This window comes from Poecilia reticulata, linkage group LG1, assembly GCF_000633615.1.
Source record: "Poecilia reticulata strain Guanapo linkage group LG1, Guppy_female_1.0+MT, whole genome shotgun sequence".
Taxonomy (NCBI): Eukaryota; Metazoa; Chordata; class Actinopteri; order Cyprinodontiformes; family Poeciliidae; genus Poecilia; species Poecilia reticulata.
The window spans coordinates 12,326,530-12,344,346 of record NC_024331.1 but is presented as its reverse complement, the minus strand read 5'-3'; the positions used below and the strand labels follow the sequence as shown (position 1 = coordinate 12,344,346).

The 17,817-nt window shown below is 41.7% G+C and overlaps 2 protein-coding genes across 4 annotated transcripts; one reads left to right on the top strand and one right to left on the bottom strand.

The window, feature by feature from the left end:
• Positions 1-136: 136 nt before the first annotated feature.
• On the top strand, positions 137-8,692 carry ogal (O-GlcNAcase like). Its single transcript, XM_008410189.2, has 17 exons — positions 137-515; positions 684-735; positions 1,208-1,305; positions 2,348-2,478; positions 3,436-3,607; positions 3,688-3,786; positions 3,881-4,020; positions 4,101-4,245; positions 4,953-5,030; positions 5,116-5,378; positions 5,474-5,639; positions 6,366-6,451; positions 6,572-6,664; positions 6,739-6,809; positions 7,379-7,499; positions 7,592-7,721; positions 8,416-8,692. The coding sequence occupies exons 1-17, from the start codon at positions 464-466 to the stop codon at positions 8,556-8,558; spliced, it is 2,040 nt and encodes a 679-aa protein (XP_008408411.1). The 5' UTR covers positions 137-463; the 3' UTR covers positions 8,559-8,692.
• A 1,723-nt stretch (positions 8,693-10,415) lies between these two features.
• Positions 10,416-16,725, bottom strand: cant1b (calcium activated nucleotidase 1b). 3 transcript variants are annotated; one of them, XM_008410201.2, is made up of 5 exons: positions 16,588-16,725; positions 13,620-14,168; positions 13,401-13,541; positions 12,250-12,453; positions 10,416-11,085 (listed from the first exon to the last, which is right to left on the bottom strand). In XM_008410201.2, exons 2-5 carry the CDS (start codon positions 14,107-14,109, stop codon positions 10,715-10,717), a joined length of 1,206 nt encoding a protein of 401 aa, XP_008408423.1. In that variant the 5' UTR covers positions 14,110-14,168; positions 16,588-16,725; the 3' UTR covers positions 10,416-10,714. The 3 variants fall into 3 exon arrangements, with proteins under 3 accessions (XP_008408423.1, XP_008408433.1, XP_017162387.1); XM_008410211.2 differs by lacking the exon at positions 16,588-16,725 and adding an exon at positions 14,944-15,112; XM_017306898.1 differs by lacking the exon at positions 16,588-16,725 and adding an exon at positions 14,261-14,345.
• Positions 16,726-17,817: the final 1,092 nt, after the last annotated feature.

Below are 17,817 nucleotides of genomic sequence, written 5' to 3'. Positions count from 1 at the left end.
AAACTGTTATTATGGTTCCACTATCTAAAGATGCATGAAAGTTTGATCTCTCCTAAACCATCAAGTTGTAGCCCTGATTGCTAGCGTGCTGCTCCAACGACTCCAAGCTAGTCTCAACAAACTCCTTCCCACTCTCGTTTCGTCATCATTAATGGCCGACTCACCTATCGGCTGTTTGTGATGGAACGCTGTCTTGAAGACGCGCACCTGCTGCCATGAGTCAAGGAAGGAAGAGCGGAAGAGTTTATCGTTCAGACCGGATGTTGACGGGTTTAGACTTTTAGAGTGAGAAGTTGCACAGCAACCGTACAGCTGGGTGAAGCAGGTCCGTTTACTCATGCTGCGATAAGACGGTGTCATAAACCAGTGTATGAAAGCAAAGGTTAGGGAGCAGAGCCATGCCATTTCCGTCTTGAGCTCCGTCTGAACAAGAGGCGAGAAGGCTGTGTGTTACACCGAGGACATGTCCACACCTGGCAGGGACGAGAGACCCTTCATCAGTGGGGTGGTGGAAGGTGAGATAATTGATCAAGCCTGGTATTTATTAGACTCCTCGTGGATTTATCGGACTATAAAGTCAACGTAGATTTACCTCCTGGTCCGTCTGCTGGTTATTTATAGTAGGCTGTTATTGTTTGTTTGTGGCAGTAATGTGAATTAAAGCTTACATTTGCTGGATGCAGGGTTTTATGGGCGGCCATGGACTATGGAGCAGAGAACAGAGCTCTTTAAAAGGTGAGTGTACTAAAACAGAACTGCTGGGGGAGGGAGAGTTTTCATACTGAGGGACAGGGCCGGATTTACGAGGATGTGGGCCTTGGGCTGGAGCTGTTTGGTCCCCGATTCACTCAGGAAAACTTCTTTTCCAGATTAAATTGCAGTACATTAAGAGCTAGTACTACACATGTCCAGCCAATAACTTTATGTTTCCAAGGAAATTGACTATACTTTTATGATTTTCAGATTAAATTGAAAAACTCATTGTTTGTTGTCTCCTTAGATATTGTGGCCCTGGGCTGTTCCCCCTATAAGCCATTTTCTAATGTCTGACCCAGCTGAGGGATAGTGAGGCATTGTTCTATCACATAATGAAATTTAAAACTGCATTTAATGCAAGATGTAATGATTTTGTGTCACTGAGGCAGCCATGCATACCTCATCATATCTGCAGAGCAATCTGTAATTTAATCATGTTTGTTTTCCAAAGGGAGCACCAGTGGGGTCTGAACACCTACCTGTACGCTCCCAAAGACGACTACAAACACCGGATGTATTGGAGAGAACTATACTCTCCGGAGGAGGCAGGTCAGTCTCATGCATTCATCCACTGTCTGTACCCACTTACCATTGAGGTGTGGTGGTGTGCACCCTGGACTGGTCACCAGTATGACACAGACACACGCCCTCATAGCTAAGGGAAATTTAGAGAAACTGGTAAAAGTGTGAAAACCCCTAAACAAAGCTGTTATTGCAGTAGAATAGCTGACGATTCTGAAAAATCCCATCTTGACACATTTTTTATTTTTCTATAAATTTCTCAATTCCCTCATGCTACACTTAGCATCTTTATTGCAGGCTTTTATATCAAGAAACTCAAAATTATAAATCCACATCTTTCTCTTATGGAAGATGCATAATTTCTCTTCAAAATGAGAAAGACAAGACAAGAAAAAAGTTTATTAGTGTGTTGGTCTTCATAAGAATGGGAAAGTGTACAAGAAAATGGTTGCTCCCTAAACTTTTATTATATTTGAAGCTTTAAATCTTTACACCAAGAGGCTAAGATTAAACTTTCTCACTATGAATACTTCAGGTGGGCTGCAGCTGCCTAAAGGCTCAGCTTTGATCTTCAAGAATGAGGTTGTGAAAAACACCTCATACCCAGTGTAATGTACTAGGGAGGATCTGTGATGCTGCGGGCCTATTTCTCTTTTACTGATAGTTATCTGTAAATGGAGCACCAACTTGATCTTTCAGCAGGATAGTGACCCTAAATGTTTGGCCACATCAACACAGAAATGATTTACCAGACTCAGAAAGCAGCCATCTTCAAGGGTCAGCTGCAATTCAAAGTCCCTTTATCTCTGTGGAGACGATGTTAAAACGCTAAAATTAGTGAATCTCTGCTTGTTATCAGGGATGTTTCAGACTAAAGTTTAATGTTTAACCCTCCGAATCTATCATCTAATCTCACGATAATCCTTCAGGTTTTTACTGCCTCGTTATGCTTACAAAAATGCCTCTTGTCGCCTTTGGACATTATCAGGAAGTGTGTTAAAGTTAATCTGTGTTGGAAACTGTCAAGACAAATCGGTGACCCCGCCTCCGCCTTTTCCCTTTCTCCTAGAGCAACTGGTGGCCCTGATTTCAGCAGCCGAAAAGAATCGGGTTGAGTTCATCTACGCCATCTCTCCGGGTCTGGACATCACCTTCTCCAACCCCAGGGAGGTGGCAGCTCTGAAGAGGAAGCTGGACCAGGTAGGACTTTGACAGCCGGGGCGGAGCAGGGTGGAGCAGGCTAGATGAATCCGCTGACTCTATCTAGCTTTATGGTTCCCAGAGGATTTACTTTACGAGTGGGTGTAAAACCCTTTAGCTGTTATACCTTTTGGGTTGCAGTGCCTAAACTTCTTTCCAGCTCAAAGTTGTTGTTTTTTTTCTCATATTGCAACCACAAACGTGGAGGACGGAGCTGAAAACAGGTCGGCAACGGAAGAAAACCCAGTTGGAGTTTTTAGCTTCGCCTCCAGCAGGACGACAACCCTGAAGGCAGAGAACTGAGCTGGTTCAGATCGAAGCATATTTGTGTTAAATTGTCCCAAAATCTCAAGGTGTAACGCTTGAGAATATAAATAAAAATAAAAAAGCGATGGTTGCAGGGAGTCTGCACAGCCCAAGGTATTTGTAATGAAAAGCAAGCAAAAACCTCAATCTCTAGATGTGCAAAGCTTCCAAAGACAAACCTCAAAAATACACTGTAGCTGAGGCCAAAGGCAGACCTACAGAATACTGACGGTGGATTTACAATGAATAATCATTTTGTAGGGAAACAAAACTACTTTTATTCCTTGATTTTAGTTTGTGTTTTTTTTTTTCTTATCAGCCCACAGCTACTTTTGACTCTACAATTATGGCTCATGTGACAAAAAACATTTGGACACCCCTGATCTACTTGTTGAAGTTGTTTAGTTTTACAAATTTGCAGACTAAATAGCTAATTATGTTCATAATCCTGTGGCTGTAGGCAGATCAACAACGTATTTCTGCAACCGTCTTCTTAAAAGCAAAAAGGAGTTTTTATTTAATCAAATTGCAAACAAGTGCAGTCGGTAAATTCACAGTGCAGCAGTTTCTGTTTTTGTGACGGCAACAGGTCGTTCAGATTTGGTGAGTTCATCCTGCTGGTTGTGTTTAAACCGTCATGTTGCGTTTCAGGTGAAGGAGTTCGGCTGCAGGTCCTTCTCTTTGCTCTTTGACGACATCGAGACCGAGATGTGTCCGGCGGACAAGCAGGCCTTCAGCTCCTTCGCCCACGCCCAGGTGGCCATCACCAACGAGGTGTACCAGCACTTGAGAGACGCCAAGACCTTCCTCTTCTGCCCAACAGGTCAGGTTCCTCTAAAGCAGCAAGCGATGCTTAAATGTGATGTTTTTATCCCCTTCTACTGACTCGTTGTGGCTCTCCAGACTACTGCGCTGCTTTCTGCAACCCCAACGTGCCTCAGTCCTCTTATCTGCAGACGGTGGGGGAAAAACTCCTGCCTGGGATTGATATACTTTGGACTGGTGAGGCTCTAGTCAGTTTGTTTCCGTGTTTTCAGAGATCAGGTCCATCTATTCAGTTTTTTTTGTTGTTGTTGTTTTTGCTGCCATTTCTCAGGTCCGAAAGTGGTGTCCAACAAGATCTCAGTTGAATCCATTGAGGAGGTGACGGCGGTCCTGAAGAGGCCACCGGTCATCTGGGACAACATTCACGCCAATGACTATGATCCTCAGCGGCTCTTCCTGGGACCGTATAAGGTGTTCATCAGCAGAATCAGCTCTGCTGTAAGTGTATGAGCTCGTTAATTAATGATCGGCTTTACTCCGTCTTCATGAAGGATCGACCCACTGAGCTGATTCCTAAACTGAGAGGCGTGCTCACAAACCCCAACTGTGAGTTTTACCTAAACTTCGTGGCCATCCACACTTTGGCAACATGGTGCAGATCTTCAGCTGCCGGAGGAGGAAGTGGTGTGGAGATGGGTGAGTTCTGCTGTTTGTCTCGTATTTGGGTGAGATGTAGGGGTACGGGGCTGCATCTAAAGGTAAAACTGGATATTGGTATTGAAAGGAGGGGGGATGTTTCTGGTTACCCTAAAAAGTAATCAGCTTTTTCTTCATTAAAACCACTAAGGAGTAGAAAAATTATTGGGAAAAAAATGAACATTTTGCACTATATGTTGTAGTGTCCAAATACTAAACTAGAGGCGAGTCTTCAGGTATGACTGAAGCACCTTTTTTGAAGGCAGATTGGATACTAAGGTATTCATAAAATGTGCTTTTTGGGGGGGAGAAGAAAGCCTCAGGCTTTCATTAGATTCTCCTACAGCCTAATAAGAGTACAGAAACGGAGAGTGTCTTGCTGTCTGGGCTAAATGTCTAACTTTAAAGCTGCTTTTTTTTTTAATAAACATTTATTTAACCAGATAAAAGCCAAATGAGCTCAAGACATCTTTTGCAAAAACGACCTGGCCAACAAATGTCATGGTGGACAAGACGAGTAGTCAAAAATAGACATTAAAAATACATAAAAGGTGAACAATTTCACAATAAAGAGCAGTAGTTGTGACAACAATAATTTAAAAGTAGAGGCAATTCAAGATTTGAAACACACTGGACACTGTTGACACTCGTTAAATAACAGAGCGTAGTTTGACCCTGAGAGCGACCTCGTCCGTTTTTGCCTCCAGGCTACAGCCCTCAGGGAGCCCTGACTCTGGCCCTCTCAGACTGGCTGCAGGAGTTGATGAGCGCCGATCAGCCGGGAGGTAGAGCACAGCCGGAGTTGACCTCCGTTAACTCAAAGTTCAGAAAAACCAACGAGATGGGAATCCGATCAACTCATGCCTGCAGGTGCTTGTCGGTCGGCTCGCCTCAGGAAAGCGCCTCAGCCGGACGAGGAGTCCATGCAGACGGACGCGGCCGAGAGCCTCTACATTCCTGGGCCGGGAGAGAACCCGCTGTACACGGCTGAGCCGCTGACTCCGGACGACCTGAACCTGCTGTCGGACCTCTTCTACCTGCCGTATGAGCACGGGGCCACGGCCAGGACCATGCTGGAGGAGCTGGACTGGCTCAGGACCCACCGCGAGGCTGCCGCAGCGCAGACGGAAGAGGTAGGGTAGGGTTTTGTTTGTTTTTTTGTTGTTTTTTTAAACACTTCTTGGAGCATCCTAGTTCTCTTCATGAAATAATTGCTGTTTGATTTCAGTGGCGCGACCGGGCAGGAAAGTTCGACGGCATGTGCGACGCGGTGGTGCAGATGTTCAACCGTCTGTCCAACGCCCCGAACCGCAGCGTTTTGTACGACCTCTACAACTACATCTGCGACATCAAGAGCGGCGTCGGACTGGCTCGAGCCTACGTCAAGACGCTCGGTGGGAAAACTTTATCTGCCGGAAGGACAGTTAGCAGGCAGGATGCATAATGAGAATGATCAAAATTTATAAAAGTTTCACGTCATTAGAAATTTATTTTATTATTGTTTTTTGAAAAACCTCACTCGTATATTTCATTTTTTTTAATTACATTATTATATATCAAGTTTTTGTGTTGATTAAAAATACAAAATGTTGTCTCTCTAAAAATGATTATTTTGCTTAAATTGGGCAGGGCATTTATCGTATCGTTTATCATTTATTCTGATAAATCACGATAAGAATTTAGAGTTATCCAATTATGCTTAAAACCGCCTAAAACTGTCCATATTGCCAGGATTGTTAGTTTCACTATTTGATCCTCCGTTTGTTCAATAAGAGTATCAGTAAATTTGAAAATATGATTAAATGCAGGTACTGGGTGTTTGTTACCAAATGTTTTCCTTTCACTAAACTTTTTTTCATTACTTTCCTTGAAAACCAAACTGTGAAATGGCAGCCTGTTTTAGCAACGACTGTTTATGGCTCTCTCTTCAAGTTCCCCCATGGTAATTATAGGCTTTAGCATAAAACCTGTTTTAAGGACGCTGTTTTATTTTCAATAACTGTGAGTCACTGTCATCAAAATTAACCAAAATTATAAAAAAACCGTACCACATGTTAGCTGGCGTGTTGCTGTTTGTTAAAGAGAAGCGTGTTGTTCATATTGTGTGCTTATTTCCACAGGAGGTCAGGATCAGCCCTCCGCTCAGACGCTGACCGACGATCCGGAGCCGTGGGGCTTCAGAGGAGGCCTCTCCGGAGAGTTCCAGGTAACCAAACCAGGGTAGCGACTTCTTCCAGAGTAATATTTGGTAATGACTCGACACCTGCAGGAAATGAGGGGAACTGACGTTGGAGAAAGTTAAAATGTTCCGAGTTTGAATTTGCAGAGGATGCTCCCAGGACATGGAAACAGGGATCTGTTTAAACGCCCTCCCATGACTGCGGTCTACTGCGTGCGTCCTTACTGCAGCGGCGACAAGGTGAGGTCCGTCACTGAGGCACCGGTTGGGTTTTGTTTAAAATATGACCCAACATAGAAACTGTTCTGTGTTAGGTTGAGGTGCAGAAGATTTTTAAGGAGATGCAGAGAAGAGAAGAACAAAGCCATAAACTCATCAGTGACAGGTAAGACCAAAAAAGGATACAAATATTTGTTTTTTGTTTCCTCTGTTGGAAACTTCCTGTGGGAAAAGAGGTTGGTAAGATAAATGAGAAGGGTTTTGGGGAAATAGGACCAAAAAGAGTGGCTAAATATTCTCAAACTAGGTATATAGTTCAGTTTAAGATTTGATCGTTCCAAGAAACTAGAAAAAAAAAAGGCCAACCTAGATATTTTTTTATTGGAGTTTTATATTTTTTTTTCTAAATCTGTACCAGCTTTACTTTGACGGATGTGAATTTGGGACGAAATAATTTCTCTTCGTTTTATGAAGAAGTGCTCATGTTTGAGAAGATAATGGAGGAATTAATAACACTCCTTTTCTTCGTACAGTTTTATTGTTATTTTTTCATTTTTAACTTTTCATTTCAGGCTGATATCTTGATAGTTATTCATCCCCAGGTCTGAAATCATAAAATATCCACAAACAAAGCAGCGGGGAGTTGCCATCTAGCCGTCAGTGATGAGTGTTTGTGCTGTAAATGTCTCTCGTCCTGCGACCTGTGTCTCAATGTGCTCTGCTGGCCGTCCGCAGCCTATCCTCGGGGGACGTCGCCCCCTCTCCGCAGTGCGCTCTTGTTGTGGAGGACGACATCGGGGTCTGTGGATATGCGCTGGCACTCACCGATGCCAAACAAGCTGCAGCCACAGAGCAGGTGGTCAAAACCTAAGATCCCAGTTTTAGTTTCTACAAAAGTTGGTTAATAAACGAAGTGTGACTTGACCGAGTGTTGCGTTGTGGTTCCAGAGGCCAGGAAGTGACACCTTGTTAAAGGATTACCCCTCCCTGGTTGTGGTCCAAGTGCTGCCTCGGGTCACTGATCCATCCCCGGCCAGGCGTATGGTCACTCAGCTGCTGTCCTCAGTCAGGAGCAGCGGTAAGTCGCCCCGACTCAAAGCTCTGATCAGCAAGACTCAAAACACAAGGTTTACTGCCCAGCTCTGTTCCTGCAGCTTTACTTTACATCAGTCATGATCAGAGTGGGGTAGTAACTAGTTGCGTTCGCTTGAGTAACTTTCTGGAAAAAATGTACTTGTAGGAGTATTATTACTCTGTATTTTTACTTTTACTTGAGTAATTTCAGTATGAAGAATCACTACTCTTACCCGTGTCACTGTGGGTAACTTCACTGAATGGAGAATTAGCTTGTTTTAACTTTAAAAGTCACCAGATATACACCTGCAGTTTTTGTTAAACTTTTATATTGAATAACATCTTTTTGGATTTTCTTGTTTTAGATTTTCATTTTGGTCCTATAAAACACTAGAATTTCAACATACCATTATATTTTGGTTCATTTTAGGTAATTTTTTTAATATTAAATGATTGATGTTTTGATCAGTTACTCAGTACTTGAATCTTTTTTTACCAAATACTGTTTTACTCTCGAGTAATTTCTTGGATGGCTGCTTTTGACTTTTACTTCAGTAAAAGCATGTTGTCGTTCTGCTACTGCCTCTGATCCTGATCGTCTTCACCTTAATTTGAATGTGTACTCTTGAATTGAAAGTATTTAATTTACCCCCGGTGTATTTGATCAAAGACAAACTATAATTCTGTTTGACCTTCAGGCTCCAGAGGAGTTTTCTGCGAGCTGAGGCAGAGCGACCGGAGGATGCTCGACTTCTACTCTAAACTCGGCTCCTTCGAACACTTTCCCGTGGACAGGAGTCTGGCTCAGGATGCCGTCGTCATGGCAACAAAGTTCCAGTAACGCCAAAGCATTTAGGATGTCGGTAAATGACGCTCGTCGGTTTGAATCAAGTCTTTCGCCTCGTCTTTTAACATTTTGTCAACGTCATCTCTGTAAGGATATTTTTTCAATAAATTGGAAACATCCAGAGTAAATCGTTAGTTTCTAAGTTTAGAGGGACATTTATGAAGGCAACACATTCACACACACACCAAGACAATTAAACAGGGAATGCATTTTATTTGTCATTTAGACAATACAATTACTCTTCATATATTAAGAATTAATCTTTGATTAAATAGCTTTTTTTATTATTGGTTCTTTCGCTTTAGAAGCATAAAAAAGTATAACTTTTGACAAGAAAATAAAAATGCACAAAGATCAGCAGCGACAAACGTCCTGCCTCAATGTAACCAAGCTTCATGGTGCCAAAACGTCTGCTCTACACATAACATGATGAAGCGCAACGTTTCTCGGCAGTAAAACACAAACTGGATTTAAGGTTAAGGACACTTACTTTTCTTCTTTTGTTGAACCCTGAGGGACCAGCTGAGAGACGCTGCACAGAGACGTGCTTCTACTGCGTATGAACATGAAAACCCAGTTTTAAAAAGAGCTACACTGCTGTAGATATTTTGAGTGAAACAAGTGTCATATGCTCATAATGTGTGATTTAAAGGCAAATTTATACATATCAAACACTGAAAATGGAATGTAAAAAATACAATTCCTGTCAAAAGCTTGTATAAGTAGGAATGCTGTACAAACAAATTATTCAGTTGAGCTGTTTGTTCAGTGTGGAGCGATTCTACAAACATATTTGAATTTTTTTTTTTAAAGGTGTGAATGTCTGAAATCACTCTGGATTACATTTAATCCATACAGGATGGTCATACAGGCTCAAACAGGTTCTGGACGAGGCTTTGTGCAAACCAAAACACCGTAGCAACAGTCAGGTATGGTGGTGGCAGCAGCATGCTGTGTGGCCATTTTGTTGCACTGCACACAATAACAGAAGACTGCCACCCAATTCTTTATCTTGACCTCAAATCTACAACTAAACAGTTGAAACTTGGACACAGTTGGGTTCCAACAGGAGATGAATCCACGCACACATCAGAACAAGATTTAGAGCGAAAGGAGACGAACTTCTGGAACGGTTCTGACCTTGACCCAATCAAGTCTATAATCGGCGCAAAGACATCACTTTGAATGAACTAAAGTTCACATCCAGCATAAAATGCCCCAATTTTATGACATTTCTGCTCAAGATAAGTGTATGTAAACTTCTGATAAGAACTACATGTGGCCATAAAAAGTAATGAAAAGATACATTTGTGAAATGACCGACAGTGGAATGATACGACTAAGCCTTACTTTGTGTGGAGAGTGTCACGACTCTGGTGAATATCAAACCTTTAAAAAGAACAAATCTCTGCTCATGCGGTTCACATTTTTTATGTAGTGTATTTAAGTTAAATACTTAAACTTAAACCCTACATGAGATCAAAAACATTTCCTGAAACCTTCTCGGTATAAGTCCAGTTCGATGATGAAAGCTAAAGATATTATAAAACAAGCAAAAATAAACGCCGACAGCCGTCTCTTTAAATGTGCACTGATATGAAGCAGAAACGCTTGTGGTAATAAGTTAGATTTTCTTTTTTAAAATATTAAATCGCCCACGGTGAAGAGGACTGTTGTGCTTGTCATGATCAGTAATGAAGAATGCCACCATCAGAAAATATTTAGCACCTGATGAAAAGGGGAAAAACACATTTTGCCTTACTGGCCCACCATTTCCCGTGGTTTAAATAATACTAGAAAATTGGCCATGTCACCAACTGTTACCCGCTTACATATAAATATATGCACATCTTCAAAAACCAATTTAATATGTTCCTTTAATGTTTGGTGTGAGTCCTAATTATTGTTTTAAAAGCATTTTACTTTTACGGGTCTCTTCTCAAAATTAAATAAAGAAAAGAAAAAACGTCTAGCAGCACTGCTGTGATGTAGGTTTGACTCTGGTGTTTGCTGATGGGAGACATCAGCAGATGTACATTTTTCACAGTTGTTCGGTTGACCTTTCACCTGTGCTTTCACAAAAAGTTTTACCCTTGTTATCCCGATGCTCTCTAGCATAATGCGATATGAAACTCTCACCCCGCCACCTTTCAAATGAACTCCAGCCCTTCGTACTTCACATCTCCCATCTTGGTCTCGGGCATCAGCAGCCGCCCGTCCAGCGTAAAAGCAATGATGTAAGTGGCGATCCTGCCTGCGTCCTCCTCCGACTTCAGAGCCAGGACGACCTGGTCGTCTGTGTCTGGAACGAATTTGAATGAGGAGAAGCCGTGGGTGGGGTTAAAAGGTCCGACGCGCTGCGTGGTCACGTGTCTGAAGTCCGCAGGGCAGGACAGGAGGAGGTTGGTGGCTCGACGCTCGTCAGCCGCCTCCTCATAGTGCTCGTGGCTGGCACGGCGAGGTAGGAAGAACCACCGCTGGAGGCGCTCGCTCCAAGCTGCCGATTCATGGATGAGGTAACCTGCAAAGAGCAAGAGGATTTCATTTACACTTCATCCCAATGCAAGTGCTGACCGAACTCTGTCCACGTTATATGTCGAGTGGGACTATCGTTTCCAGTCACAAAACTGAATTACCGTATTTTTCGGACTACAAGCCGCTGCTTTTTTCCCCACGCTTTGAACCATGCGCCTGGTGCGGCTTTTCTGTAGATTTTTCTTCAACCACCAGGGGGCTCTTTAGCAGGAAGTGAATCATTGGAAAGAAAGTGCTAATTTTCATTTAGAACAAGCACATGCTAGCAGCAGGCACGACGGAGAAATTTCTTCAAACTCATATGATGCAGCTTTTAGGTTGAAAGTTATCAATCTAGTACCTTCTACACTACAGGCTCTACGGGAGGAAAATAATGACGCTGCATGTAAATGCGGCGTGAACGAAACCACGGTTTGGCGTTGGAGACGGAGGGCTGCGTCCTTATATATATATATATATATATACATATACATATATATGTATATCCAGCAGATTTATTGGAAAACCGAGAGCGGCGGAGATACCAGCGGCTTATAGCCCCGTCCAGGTTTTTTTATTTGTAGGTGCTGCTTATAGTGAGGTGCACTCTATAGTCCGGAAAATAACTTGATTCAGATCCTTGAGACAGCAACATTTCAGTCATTATGTTGAATGCAGCGGGACAGATCCTTACATGTTTTCACTTTGTGTCAGACAAAGTCAATGGAAGCGTCCAAAAAAAAAAAAACTTTATACATTCCGTTTCCTGTAATGAACATTTTTAGTAAAATATTTAATTTACACAAACTGGCTGAACTTTGATCAGAAAGTTGTTCCTAATGTTTAACAGCTTTGATCCTGGTGACCCCCTGGCCAGCATACTTCAAATGTTTTCCTGCTGCGGCACACCTAAATCCAATGAATGGACCATTGTTAAGCTTCTTCCAGGGTGGACGAGGAGGAACTGACCCATTTATATCAACCAGCAGTACTAAAGTAGTAAAACATAAAACACAAGACTTAAGGAAAAAACCTGAATTCCAACAAGAACTTCTGTTTGTCAATGAAGGTAATGCTTCATCAAAGCGGTATGATTTAAACTGGTGCTCCACAAAGCTCGGGTTTAGTCTTTACGCGCAACCATCGGATGGTATCGACGGCAGACGTGCACCTGGTGGTTTGATCCCTGCAGCTCTCCGCAGGGTGGCGTAGTAAGGCAACCAGTTTTCATGCTCCACGCCGCCCTTGTAGTCGATCACTTTCACCCACTCGGGGTTGTTGTTGACGAATTCCCCGGATGTCGTCGTCCACTCTTTCCCCAGACCTCCGACGTACAGGTGCTCATCCTTCACTGCCAGCCACTCCGCCTTGAATCCTGGGCAGAAAATGAAAGCATTAACTACAATCACAAACAATTCCTCGGGAAGGTACTCCTCGCTCTTCAACTCGTCGCTTCAAGAACAGACTTGAATCTACTGCTTTGGGGCTTTGTGTGACAGACCAACCCAAACTATAGAACCAAAGTCAAAAGCGAAGGAGGACAATTCTTGATTTTCAAGTTTTAAACGGACAATAATCTGTGATGTTTTGTGGATTTGTAGTCAGCTTCCTGTACTCTGGTACCTCTAAATAAAACATCCAAATGGCTCTATGTACGGAAACCAATACATCACCCTGTGTGGGAGCTTGAAGCTACTGAGGTGGGCAACGGGGGGAGTTGACCCGATGCCACTGTTATGAATGTGAACTTATGAAAGTCCAATAACATCAGCAGTGTTTGTTTTGTAAGCTTAAAAATGTATTTCTCACCACTGACTGCATTTGCTGTTCCACAGGCCGTCTTAATATCCAACATTATCAAACCTGAGTCGCAATAGCACAGCAATCACCAACAACTCTTTTGACCACCAACATCTGGCTGACCCTAATCAAATGTTTCTACCTTACACACAATCATTTACAAACAGAAAAAATAACACATAATAATGTGAGGGTACTTTTCTTTTGACAGATCAGGCAGAGCTCAGAGTTAAAGGGAAGAAGGACGGAGCTAAATACATGACAATCCTGGGAAAAAATCTGTTAGAAGATCTAAAAGACTTGAGAATAGATCAGAGGTTTGCCTTCAAAACAGGACAACCCTAAACTGTGGGACGGTTTAGATCGAGGCATATTCATGTGTACAGCGGTCCATAAGAAGTTCAGGAGTTATGAATACAGTTGGAAGGTACTAAAGTTCTCGACTAAACATTCAGTTCAGTTTTTGTTTTTCTTAAAAGGATTTGTCGTCAATCTTTGGCGTTCCTCAGCCTTGGCACTGACCTTTAGACACGGACCCGTCGCCATCAGGAAGTATCACCCAGGGAACGGCTCTGCTCCCCTCAATCCTGTACACCACACCTGTGCGGTCATCCACACTGTAAAGATGACCGTTGAAGGCCACCAGCTCTGACAGCTCCATACCTGCAGGCACGGCGTTGCACCACGTATTGATATGAACATGCACATCCGTATGCAGAAACAGGATTTTTAGCCACGTACCTCGTCCTTTCTCAGCCAGACTGCTCTCCAAGGTGACGGTGTCTGCATCCCACTCCACCTCCAGTTTGTCCGCGCTCTCCGAAACGGTCACGTAGCCTCTTTTCATGTAGCTGAACCACGTCTGACCCTTGGAGCTTTGGGACGCCGTGTCCAGGTCGGCAATCGCTCCTATACGGTAGCGAACGCCGTGCGGCGTCCTCTCTGGTGGACTCAACGGGTATGTGTCATTGTAGGGCTTTTTCCTCTTTAGACACCAAGAGAGTCTTTGTGATCTCACATCCTCCTCTCTGCGAGTTTGAAAACTACTTCTGGTCGGTGTGTCTGTGTTCCCTATGGTCCGGTGCAAGTACAGCATGAGCACTAAGGCCAGCAGGGTGGTCACGATTATTGCTCTCCATCTGGGATGGAAGCGCAGGTCGGAGACAGTGGCCTGCGTCATGGACGCCAAGGCCAGGGGGAGGCCTCGAACCGCGAAACCGAAGGAGTTCATGGAAGTGTCGGGTTCATCCCTGGAGCCAGCTGTGGGTTGGAGATGAAAACTTCCACCGCCTGGAGAAGAAGAACAAGGAGGAACATCAGCAGGGTTGCACAAAATTTAAAACCTAGTTGAAAAGTTTGAGGTTTTTGAAGTATGTGTCTACTTTCATAGCAGCTGGAGAAGAATAGGCACTGGTAGGAGGGCAAGCTGCTAAAACGGGCTCTTGTTCCCATTGTTCCTTATTCACAACAGGGCTTTGTTGGGCTGAGCAGACCACATACCGAATAGGAACAGAGCTCCACGAACGTACCGAACCATCAGGAAGAGAACCAGCACACCCTCACCCTGCTGTCTGCCTTAATTTCTCAACATGTTGAATTGCTGTCAAGATTACACCCATATTTTTATCTATTTTATATTTTTTCACACTGATCTGTGGTACAAAATTCCATCTCCCTGACTCTCTGATTTAACTTTGTTTCTCCTGTGAAGTACTATAAGACAACTTAAAAAGTTTAGCAGACTTTTATTCTCATTCTGTTTCACCTCCGTCAGAAATTAAATAAATAGATAAAGAGACGTGGTACCTGCTGAAATAAGAGATCTGTTATCGTTCTGGGCCCAGGTGACCCTTCATGTTACTCTAAACAGCGACAAATAGAGCGAATCTTTACCCATCCATTTTGAATCTTTTAAACAAGATTTGACTATTTAAATATCTGCACTCTAAGCAGAATATTAATCTTAAAAAAAGTTATACTTATATGTATTTACTGACTAAATTCTACAAGATTTTAAACATGAATATTTGTCAAGATGTCATCTGGGTGGAACAGATAATCTTACATCACATAATTCCCCCGGTGCATCCGCTGCTTCTCTCTGAACGTGTTCACGCTTGTCGACTCTTTAAACTGAACACGCAAGGCTTGACAGAACAAAAAAAATTATAAAAAAAAGCTTTTTGTCGTTGCTGAATACATAACCGATATTTTCCACCTCCCTGCACCACAGACCAACACACGACATTGTTGTAGGGCGTATAAAGAATTAAACTATTCACCCTTCCTCCTCCTCCTCTCCCCTGAACAGGCTGATACTATCACGTCGTTCTGCTCCGCACACATCCCTCAGAGAAACTCGCTCATCCAGCCCTCGGACTCGCATGAATAATTGATTTCAGCAGGTCTCTTCCTTTACCCTGTGGTGGACCATCTCAAGTTTTACAGCCAAAAACTAACTTGGATTTCTTAGTAATGAATTGCAAACTGTATTTGTAATGTTAATAAGAGAAATCTGTCAAAAATAAGAGAAAGTCTACCGCATACAGCTTAAAGACGAATTTGATGCAAAAGTTAATGAAAAATTTTTATGTGAAATTAATTTTTCTCACAAAATGGAGTAAAAGTTGCACTTTAAATCCTCTCAAGTTTATTTTTAGGGACATGAAAAATAAAAGCAGACTCTCTCAGGAAGTAAATACAACATGGCAAACCCCAACAACTCCACAGAAAGGGACGTGATTAAAATAGCAGTATTTCAAGACAGCAAAATCTCACCTTTTCTGTAAACTGCTTTTCTGTTTGATGTTAATATTTCCTTTTTGTTCCTATTTCTTTACATTTGTTATATTGGAAAGCATTTTCTTTCCAATATTTCTGTACTACAAACAAAGAAAAATAATGTATATTTTATTCTTTGTTTGGTTTTATTGCATTTTGAACGGTAAAAGTTCTGTGCTCTAGAATAATCAAGATTGAAGATGATACAAATAAAACAATGGATTTTTTTAAGAAGAGATAGTCATACACTTAAATAGTATTTAAGTATATCTTTAATATTTTGTTAACTACTTACATACTGGGGATTTTCAAAAACCTAAATATCGTCCATATTTAAGTAGTTAAGTAGTGTCAACCATAGACATAATAGACGTATCCTTGTATTATGTCTTTGGTGTCAACTGCCGTTTTAACTCCTTTACGCTGGTAGGACGTTACGTTACGCAACGGGGCAGAAAGTCACGACATCTAAGCGTTCACAACAGTTAATGTCGCAAATCAGCTGTGCCGCGAACTATGTTAGACTATTTCAACTGTCAATCGTTTTTTTCTTCATTATTTCCCTTATTTGCCGTATTTAAATGATGACAGAATTAACTGGAACAATTCCACTTTAAGCTATTGTTTGAGGTTTACAAGAGCCGGTTAAATGTTCATCAACTTTGGCAGTACAGGCTGAATTAGCCGGTTTAAATTAATACAGATAAGCTCCTAAAACCGTAAGCCGAAATGTCCGAACATGTCCAAGTGTTTCACACGGACGGAAATAAAACGTCACCTCCAGACGTTTTATTAGCCACACGGCTAACATCAGCTAGCAACAGTAGATTGTAAACGTTTACATTTCGCCCCAACTCACTAAAGACGCTGCTCGTCAACTTGCAGAGTTTACCCGAACCATGTCCCCATTTTTGCCCCAACAGCTCACCTGATGTGGAGGCTTCTCACGACGCCCTGTTGGCCTGTGGCAGTCTCCTCCTACACGGAGGAACTGCAGGGACTACATTAAGAGTAAGGGCACCTCACGGCTCTTTAACGTCATGAACAAAACATGGTGTCCACAGGGTTTCTACGCAGCCACATCGATGAATTATATACAAAGACAGCTAACAGACATTTAAAAGTCATTCTTGTCTAAATCTAAATGAATAGATAAAAATGTAATTGTTTATTTTAGTACTTAAAGTACAAATTAAATCAACAAATTCACAAAATCTCAATTGAGAACACTTTTTTTTATTCAGTGATTCTTGAGAATAGGGACAAAACAGGTCCTATGGATAAAGCACAAAATTTGAATAAAATATACACAAAATATAATTTTTTCAAGTATCTGACTAAACTAACCTGGGTCATCTGAGCACAACAATATATATTTTCCAGGTGTTTGCTGAATATTTTTTTTATTTTAAACATTGTAGTCGGTGGACGATGCCTGTAAAAGCCCTTGTCCAGGAGCAGAACTCAATACATTATAATAGTTGAAAATAATTAAAGAAATACTAAAATTATATATTATGACAATTAAGTATATGTAGTCACATAAATAATTATAAAGGTATCAATAATTTGAATTAAAAAGCATTTATATATATTTTCCAACTCCATTGAAATTTGTCCCTAGTTTTTGTCAACACCGTCAGAAATGAAAAGAATGTGAAAAAAATCAGGCATTATTGGGGGCATCAGAACTTCTGAGGACCCCATGACCTTTTCCTTTCTCGTCCTTTGCTAGGAGGGCTAGTTAGCTCAGGTTAGCTTAAGTTATTCTTTAGTTTTTTCTTCTTTTTATTCCTAAGTTGCTCATCACAACCATGATGTGTTAACACTATAACTGACAATTTACAAAACTTTGATGAAATTTTGTGAAATAAAAGCTTAATTTTGGTATAATATAAAGATTTCATAGACTTGATGAGCTACAAAATGGCCTTCAGAATAACATCATATAAATTGAGGTAGTTTGGCTTTGTCAACTCCGTCAGATGTCAACTCCATCAGAGTTTTTATGACTCTTTCAGTGAAATTGTTGTCAAATCTCACTTAAATGTGCAATTAATTCATTTTAATGTATTTTACATAAATTGCATTACTTCGCATGTACCAAGTTTTTTATTTTACTCACTAGTTTGTCACCACCTTCAGTTCTGTGTCAACT